This window comes from Capra hircus, chromosome 22 (assembly GCF_001704415.2).
Source record: "Capra hircus breed San Clemente chromosome 22, ASM170441v1, whole genome shotgun sequence".
Classification (NCBI taxonomy): Eukaryota; Metazoa; Chordata; class Mammalia; order Artiodactyla; family Bovidae; genus Capra; species Capra hircus.
In genome coordinates, this window is record NC_030829.1 from 51,035,329 (window position 1) to 51,044,043 (window position 8,715).

Below are 8,715 nucleotides of genomic sequence, written 5' to 3' on the forward strand. Positions count from 1 at the left end.
GTTAATTGCTCAGGGCAATGTCCTCCGGGAGGGGGGTTGCGATGGGAAACAGTCAAACTCCGCGGCGACTCGGTTAGGGCGTACTGTGCGCATGCGCTCCCCCCGCCAGCTCCGCCCTAGAGCCAATAGGCTCCGCCTTTGCGTGCTGCGTCCTGACGTAAGCGACGCGCATGGCGCAGTGACGATATCGGTGAGTTTATATTCGCGCGGCCCAGAAGGCAGAGGCCTCTGCGGCGCCGTCCTCGGAGACACGCGGCTTTTCCACGCTTAGCCATGGCCGACTACCTGATTAGCGGGGGCACATCTTACGTGCCGGACGACGGGCTCACGGCACAGCAGCTGTTCAACTGCGGGGACGGCCTCACCTACAAGTGCGGGCCTCGCGGGCTCACCTGGGCCAGGAGAGGGGCGGCGCGCTTGGGAGGCCGGGTGGGGCCTCCATTGAGCCCGCTTAGGTTGGGCGTCGGGGGAGGGCTCCAGAAATTCCCCACCGATATCTAAGGTTTGGTTTGACAGGTCTGAAGCGGGCGGGATGGAGACGGCATCTTGATAGCGCCTGGGATTTCCAGCCTAGGAACTCCGTTCTCTGGGCACATGGAGTTGTCAGTTTGCCAGGGGTGCTGATGACAGCTGGTGGCAGAAAGGGTCCCCTGTCTCCATCTCTCCCTTGTTCTCTACCTCTGCCTTGCTTGTGATACTCGGTTTAGGTCATTGCCCTTTCTGCTCAAATGCCTTCAGAGATGATCTGTGAGGATGGCATCGCAGGCTGCCGTAAGCCTAACCCTTATTCCCAATTCCTCTCCCATAGTGACTTTCTCATTCTCCCCGGGTACATCGACTTTACTGCAGACCAAGTGGTGAGTATGCACAGGAGCAGGATCCCGAGTGTCAGGGTTGGATAAGGTGCTGCTGTCCCCTCTTGGCTACCTCAGTAGACTGTGTTTGGGGGTGGATGCCTATGGAAGGGTTTTACTGGCATGCAGGTCATACAGCGCACCTGTTTTGTGGGGAACATAGTACTGCCTTGAGGTATATGAAGTGCTGTTGCACATTAGTCGGTTTTATTTCTTTAGGACCTGACCTCTGCTCTGACTAAAAAGATCACTCTGAAGACCCCACTGGTTTCCTCACCCATGGACACAGTCACAGAGGCTGGGATGGCCATAGCAATGGCGGTGAGCACTATGGTGTGAGGGCAGAAGCAGGGGCCACATCTATTTTTCCCAGAGGCATACAATCATGACACAGTTTTTTGGTCACTTTTTCCCTGTTTTCTTTCTGTGTATCCTGCAGCTTACGGGTGGTATTGGCTTCATTCATCACAATTGTACACCAGAATTCCAGGCCAATGAAGTTCGGAAAGTGAAGGTCAGAAGGGCGAGGATCATGATCATGAGTTCCTGGGAATTTCACGGTGGTGGAGTGGGGGGTGGGGATGGGTCATTTATTCTCCTCACTTTTTTCTCACTGTGGGGGTTCATTTCCTGAGGAGGAGCCTGAGACTTTGTGTCTTACAGCTGCAGAAGAGGAGCACGTGGACAGTGCCTACAGTCCACTCATGTTTCCTAGCTCTGGGCTTGAAGTGTTTATGTGATTGTGATTTGATCCTGTGGCACTGCCAAAGGGGGAGTTGGCACACATCCCAGGCTTCAGACCAAGAGCTTGATGAAAATGGTTCAGAAGTACCTTTTTTCACCACCCCTTCCAGAAATATGAGCAGGGATTCATCACAGACCCTGTGGTCCTCAGTCCCAGGGATCGCGTGAGGGATGTCTTTGAAGCCAAGGCCCGGCATGGCTTCTGTGGTATCCCCATCACTGACACAGGCCGGATGGGAAGCCACCTGGTGGGCATCATTTCCTCAAGGGACATTGATTTTCTCAAGGAGGAGGAGCATGATCGTCTTTTGGGAGAGGTGGGTAACAACACATCCAAACCCAGACAGCCCAGGCTAAAGATTAGAAGGCTTCTACTCTGTTGCCCAAATGGCATCTCTGAGGGCACTGGTGTTCAGGAAGGATGAATGCCCAAGTTTCTGACCCTTTAATAGGACTCCTGCATCCCTTCCCCACCAAAGGCTTTGAATCTGCCAAAATGTTTGCAGGCATACCCCAGTTTTTTGCCACTCCCAGAGGGGCCCAGTGCTCAAGGACCAACTTAAGCCTCCTCTTGTCATTGCTTTGGTATGGCTCTTTTTCTGTAATATGCTCCATGTACCTGGTGTTGTTTCTACTAAATTCTCTCTCTTGCCAATAGATAGACTGTTGTGTTTACTTGATGAGGGTAGGCTGGATGCAGGTGTCTAAATATGGTGGTGTTTGGAACCTCACCCTTGAGTTACGGCAAGGTCTGTTGGGAGGCCTGATCCCTTATTTCCCTTCTCACAACTCTCCTCTCTCATAGATTATGACAAAGAGGGAAGACTTGGTGGTAGCCCCTGCAGGCATCACACTGAAGGAGGCAAATGAAATTCTGCAACGTAGCAAGAAGGGTGAGTCCTCGAGGTAGGAAGGGTTTAGGAACCAAAGACCAATGTCCTGATTTTTGTCTTGCCTACCCTCAGGAAAGTTACCCATTGTAAATGAAAATGATGAGCTGGTGGCCATCATTGCCCGGACAGACCTGAAGAAAAACCGAGATTACCCACTGGCCTCCAAAGATGCCAAGAAGCAGCTGCTGTGTGGAGCAGCCATTGGCACTCATGAGGATGACAAGTATCGGCTAGACTTGCTGTCCCAGGCCGGTGTGGACGTAGTGGTTTTGGTGAGCTGTGGCACAGGCAAAGTGGGGTGGTAGGAGCAGCTGCCGTACCACAGTCTCACTGGGGCTACATTTCTGTCCCAGGACTCTTCCCAAGGAAACTCCATCTTCCAGATCAACATGATCAAGTACATCAAAGAGAAATATCCCAGTCTCCAAGTCATCGGAGGCAATGGTGAGACAAGAGGGGGCACTGAAGAATGTGGGGCGAGAGCTGGGGAGCTAGGTCCCATGTAGACCTTCACATGAGCCTTTCCCTGTTCCTCCCTACAGTGGTCACAGCTGCTCAGGCCAAGAACCTCATTGATGCTGGCGTAGATGCCCTGCGGGTGGGAATGGGCAGCGGCTCCATCTGCATCACTCAGGAAGGTAAGAAAATGCTTTGGCAAGGGCCTCAAAGACCAGGCTTTAGCAGGGCCCTTAGCCCCACATGCCTCAGAGCCAAGTACTCTTTCGGGAGCTACACTGAGTCCTCCAGTAGGGGCAGCCCCAGGGCCACACAGGCCCCTTGGATGGGTAACAGCAAGACAAGCTCTCGTCCTCTACCTGCCACTTCCCCCGCCTGGCCTCCCTGCGCCTGCTCCGTGCCCTCTCTAAACTCTGGTCTGTTTGTTTTATTTAGTGGCTCCCAAGATCCCTCCAGACATAAAGTCCCACAGCCCCAAATGCCCTTCTACTGTCACGGGCTGCTATAGTAAGTCCGGCCCGGCCCACTGGCCCGGCCCAGCTGCCCACTGCCCGGCTGCTTGGTTGACTGTAGCTGTAGCTCCCGGGGTTTGTGGTGCTGACGGGTGGGCCAGGCAAACTGAATGACAGACCATGGTTTTGGGAGCTGCTCAAGAACACAGCTCCCTCCTCTTTTGGGGTGTTTGTAGGGCAGGCCCTTCTCCAGGTAGGCCCTGCTCTGCCCACATCTCCTGCAGTAGGCACAGCTTCAGGACCTTCTGGGCTTCTGTTTCCACACGACCACTGCCCTGATCTTGCCTGAGCAGCCCACTATGCAGGGAGCAAGGGGTGGGTCTCTCGGTACTAACTGCACGGTGACCCCTACCCCATCTGATACCAGTTGGGTGGGGCTTTCCCGGCTGCTGACTGCATGTGCCTGAGGCTGCCCTGGGCCATGCACACATGCACGCGCACACGCCAAGGGTGAGTGGAGGCCATCACAGCTATGTGTACTATTTAAGACAGATGGGGCAGCAGCCATCCCAGACAAGACTGTTCTCAACCAGGCTGCTGCAGGTGGAGCTGAGAGCTCCTGGATGCTGATTTGTGGTACCAGAGCCTCTTGCCTGTCCCCACTAACTCCAGCCCTCCATTTGTTCCTCCATGTCTCAACAGTGCTGGCTTGCGGGCGGCCCCAAGCAACAGCTGTTTACAAGGTGTCAGAATATGCGCGGCGTTTTGGTGTTCCTGTGATCGCTGACGGAGGAATCCAAAATGTGGGCCATATTGCCAAAGCTTTGGCCCTTGGAGCCTCCACAGGTGAGACCCAACACTCAGAAAGCCTGGTGGGACTCCTTTCCTAATGCCATTCAGGGTCTTCCCCCAGCACTCCTTCTGTCCATAGTTATGATGGGCTCCCTCCTGGCTGCTACCACTGAGGCCCCTGGTGAGTACTTCTTCTCTGATGGAATCCGGCTAAAGAAATACCGTGGAATGGGTTCTCTCGATGCCATGGACAAGCATCTCAGCAGCCAGAACCGATACTTCAGGTGGGACAGGCAGGTCAGTTACCCCATGCTAATCTTGCACCAACATCATCATCCATGTTTTGACTTTGCCCGTGTTTTCCTGACTCTCCCTGCAGTGAAGCAGACAAAATCAAGGTGGCCCAGGGGGTGTCTGGGGCTGTTCAGGATAAAGGATCCATCCACAAATTTGTTCCCTACCTGATTGCTGGCATCCAGCACTCCTGCCAGGATATTGGTGCTAAGAGTCTGACCCAAGTCCGGTAAGCTTAGGGAGCTGGGACCGTGGGTAGAGGGGCTGGCCCAGGGCCAGCTGTCCACATCTGACATCTGCCCCTGTTCAGAGCCATGATGTATTCTGGGGAGCTCAAGTTTGAGAAGAGAACATCCTCAGCCCAGGTGGAAGGTGGTGTCCACAGCCTCCATTCGTAAGTGGCAACCCTCTCTACTCCTCTGTCCTTGGGATAGAGGTCTCTCCCCTGCCTCCATCCTCTTGCTCTCATTTCACAGCTGGTTCTTCTGCCAACAGGTATGAGAAGCGTCTTTTCTGAAAAGGGATTATACAGCACACCCCGTCGATTTTTCAATAAAAGTTTGAAAAAAAGTGATGCCTGATCTTTGAGGTCAACAAGCAGGTCGGGCTCTGCAGCTGCTGCTGTCACAGACACACAAACACACAATACTGTCCTTCCACAGAAAGTCTCTGGCCTTGAGATAAGGATGCTCTAAGGAGCTGGAAGTGGGGGTTGCTAACTAGATTCAAAAAGCTCCTCCTATGAGGTCGCAAAGAGTTGGACATGACTGAGCGATTTCACTTTCATGCATTGGAGAAGGAAATGGCAACCCACTCCAGTGTTCTTGCCTGGAGAATCCCAGGGACGGGGGAGCCTGGTGGGCTGCCATCTATGGGGTCGCACAGAGTCGGACACGACTAAAGTGACTCAGCAGCAACAGGGTAGCTCAAAAGGCAGTTCAGACCAGTTCTAGCCCCCAAGAGTTTGGTCTCACACTGAGAATCTGACTGTGGGTATTTACAGAGGGTCATGGAAAAGTACATGGGGTTTTGGACTGGCATCCACAGGACCTCCTGCTAGCCCAAAGTTCGGCCACATGGGACCAGGTTTAGACCCGCATACTCTGAACCTTCCCTGATGGCTTAGTTGGTAAAGAGTCTGCCTGCAATGTGGAAGATGCAGTTTCTATCCCTGGGTGGGGAAGATCCCCTGGAGAAGGAAATGACAACCCGCTCCAGTATTCTTGCCTGGAGAATTCCATGGACAGAGGAGCCTGGTGGGCTGCAGTCCATGGGGTCACAAAGAGTTGGACACAACCAAGTGACTACTTTAACTTTTCACGTATCCTCTAATGTAAGTCTCTAAGGGACATCATGGAGGAAGCACAGAGGTCCCCTCAAATCTGTATGTGAGCAAGTAGACCTACAGTTTAGAACAGATGCCTATATTGCCCCCTGGCCTCTCAGAGGCCAAGCCATGACCCTCTGGTTCGTTCACAAACCCCTCCAAGAACCCATTGAGACAACAGCTCCTGGCCAGCAACACAGCTAGTAGGAAATCAGACAAGGGGCTTAAATTAGTAATTTGCTGGTAAGCAAAACAAATCTTACAGTGCGAAAGGGGAGGGGCTAGTGAAAGCTCAGGGCACCGCTGCATTCTGCAGGTGACAAGGCCCTCCTGGACAAGTCAGGTTAAGTTTCGGTGGTTCATTCTGCAGACTGGGCCTGAGATGTGAGTGCAGTCCCTCCAGGTGGGGGAATGAGAGCAGCTCCTGTCACTCGGCCTTCATGACAGAGGAAGTTGAAAGTGGCACAGGCATTGGGCTGCAATGAGAAAGCTAGCGTCAGCCGGCCCAGGGCTCGGCCTGGGCTCCCCTCCAAGTCCCCCAGTCCCGGACGTACTGTGTCCTGCACCTCCACCGCGATGCCCCTCTGCCTCATGGCTCGCAGCACGTGGGGCTGCAGCCGCTCAGTCCGGTCTCCGGTGCCCACCACAACAATCTCTAGGAAAGGATAGGCTCGGCTAGTCTACAAGCAGCTCGGTCGAGAGGGTGCCTTCTGGGCTCAGCACTTCAGCCCTCCCCTCCATCAATACCTATCCTGGGCTCCAGCATCCAAAAGAGAGAGAAGCTTTCCTCGGTGATGTCCTGGTAGGAGCCTACCTGTGTGGGGAGAGGGCAAGATAAATATAAGCCCACGTAGGTTTTCCCAGAAACCCTCTACCTGCTCCAGAGTGGGATGAAAGAAATGCCACGTTTGCTAGGGACAGGCAGGCCCGTGACTCCGGCTCTCGGTTTCCTCACTGTAGGGAGGCGCTCACGTTCCACTGCACCACCGACTGTGGGAGGAGCGCGCAGGGTCCAAACACGCGATTCCCGTTGACCACGAAGCCGCGGCTGCTGTAGCTGTCGATGTACATGGCGAGGGGGGACTCGCGCTGCAGTAGTGAGATACGCGTCCGTTGATACAGCTCGTCATCTGCCGGCGTGAGCCGATGTCCCCGCCGCGGGGCCCTGCAGAGAGGTACCGTCAGGGGGCCGGGAATGGCCGGCCGTGGGGCGGATGGTCAGGGACACCGCGTCCGGGCTCACCATGGCAGCTCCGAGGGCGGACAGCGAAGCGCAGGTCTCGCGCGGTACAGGTTCCGAAGCACAAACGCTGCGGCCATGGCGGACCGGCGCGCAGGGAGGCTGGCGCAGGGTCAACGGGGTCGCGGCGTCCCCCAGCTCAGCGCGGCTGCAGCGCCCCCAGCGTCGCGGAGGACACCGCGCGGCTCGGCCGGCCCAGCGCGGGAGAAGGGAGGGAGCGGGCCAGGGGCCTCGGTCCCAGGAGGCCGCGTCCCCCAGCGCGGCTCCGGTGTCAGCACCTGCCATCCTCCCCGCCCCGGGCGCCCGCAGGCCGCCCTGGGAGAGCCGGACACCTGGAGGCGCGGCCGGCCGCAGGGCACTGCCTGGCCCCCAGCTCTCAGCCATTACGCTGGGCTCCCAGGGCCGGGGGAGGGCGGCCGAGCACCTGTTGGAGTCGCGCACACCTGGCCTGGGCGTGGCGCCTGCCCACAACCCCCCCAGCCTCTAATCCCGGCTTTAGAGCTTCGGGTTCCGAGGGCGGAGCGGGCAGCTCAGGTTTCCGTCGCTCGCCCCCCGAGTCCCGCCCCTCCCTAACCGTCACCCGCGCGACCGTTGGCGTCGCGGCCGCGAGTCGCACGGGGCGTGGCTGCGCCTGGATTGGCCTCTCCGGAGCCCGAGGGGGCGTGGCTGGGGGTTTCGCCTTAAAATGGCTCCAACGCTGCAGCCGGAGCAAGCGGAAGGGGACGCGTTGGTGGGGAACTTCAAGCTGCTCGTTGCGACTGCCGGGCCAGACCGGACCGGACGGTGAAGTAGACAGCGGCTGGAGCCTCGCCCTGTTGTCGCGCACTTCGCTCGCGCTCCGAGAATCCCGTGACCTGCGTCTTGAGCCGAATCAGAAGGCCTACTGGCGTGAGAATCGCTGGCACCCGCGCAGGTTCCAGCATCTCCGCGCGCCCACCGTGTGTTGGCCTCAGGGGCACGTTGCCGCATCTCCTACCCGCAGGGCCGGGCAGGCGGGAGGCTCGGCACAACCGAGGACGGTCCCAGTTGGTTTCCGGGATTCCTGGCGCTGCGGGCCCACTGGGCGTCTAGCGCTCCGGGTACTGGCAGCGTCACCGGACAAAGGGCCCTGGGTGCGGGGGAGTCCCCGAGGAGGGTTTACTTCCTCTCCGACCCCACGGGCGCGCTTCCCTCTTGGCCTGATCCCGAAGCCCGACCCACCGCCGTCACTACAGTGGCCCTGACGGCATGGGACCAACATGGCTAACTGTACCCTGCGGATCTAATCCGAATCGAGACCTGGTCCGAGGGAAGGCCCCCCACCACACGTGTTGTTTGGGGGCCTAGGTGAGCGGCTTTTTCCCATTCGTCTTGGTTTCACCGTCTACTCCTGGGTCCGCCTCCTGGGATAGGAATGGTGGGTTTTGATTTCCCTAGGGAGAAGGATAATCCTCTCAAACCGCCCTCCCGCCCTCCCTGCCCCGCCATGGCTGGACAGCGGGCAACGGAATCCCAAAAGCAGCTGTTGTCTCCAGAGCATTCCAGCTGCGCTTGGATTTCGTTCCCTGCTCTCCTGCCTGAGCAGCGTCCTGACTGAGGTGGGGTGGGCTAGCCCCTGACCCCCAGACATACTTTATTGGGTCGCTCTGGTTTCCGTCTCTTTCTCAGGTGTGCCCTCAGGCTG

At 57.1% G+C, this 8,715-nt stretch overlaps 2 protein-coding genes and 1 non-coding gene across 4 annotated transcripts; 2 read left to right on the forward strand and 1 right to left on the reverse strand.

The window, feature by feature from the left end:
• On the forward strand, positions 185-5,055 carry IMPDH2 (inosine monophosphate dehydrogenase 2). Of its 2 annotated transcripts, XM_013973506.2 has the most exons (15): positions 185-371; positions 809-857; positions 1,074-1,175; positions 1,294-1,368; positions 1,709-1,915; positions 2,404-2,491; positions 2,564-2,763; positions 2,845-2,935; positions 3,034-3,129; positions 3,383-3,454; positions 4,102-4,245; positions 4,331-4,475; positions 4,571-4,714; positions 4,796-4,879; positions 4,981-5,055. In XM_013973506.2, the coding sequence occupies exons 1-15, from the start codon at positions 274-276 to the stop codon at positions 5,000-5,002; spliced, it is 1,617 nt and encodes a 538-aa protein (XP_013828960.1). In that variant the 5' UTR covers positions 185-273; the 3' UTR covers positions 5,003-5,055. The 2 variants fall into 2 exon arrangements, with proteins under 2 accessions (XP_013828960.1, XP_005696030.1); XM_005695973.2 differs by lacking the exon at positions 3,383-3,454.
• Positions 6,014-7,246, reverse strand: NDUFAF3 (NADH:ubiquinone oxidoreductase complex assembly factor 3). The gene is made up of 5 exons (XM_013973517.2): positions 7,056-7,246; positions 6,785-6,977; positions 6,560-6,626; positions 6,367-6,467; positions 6,014-6,288 (listed from the first exon to the last, which is right to left on the reverse strand). Exons 1-5 carry the CDS (start codon positions 7,130-7,132, stop codon positions 6,172-6,174), a joined length of 555 nt encoding a protein of 184 aa, XP_013828971.2. The 5' UTR covers positions 7,133-7,246; the 3' UTR covers positions 6,014-6,171.
• MIR191 (microRNA 191) lies at positions 8,520-8,623 on the forward strand. The gene has a single exon (NR_129625.1). It is a non-coding gene; the product is annotated as a microRNA 191 (primary transcript).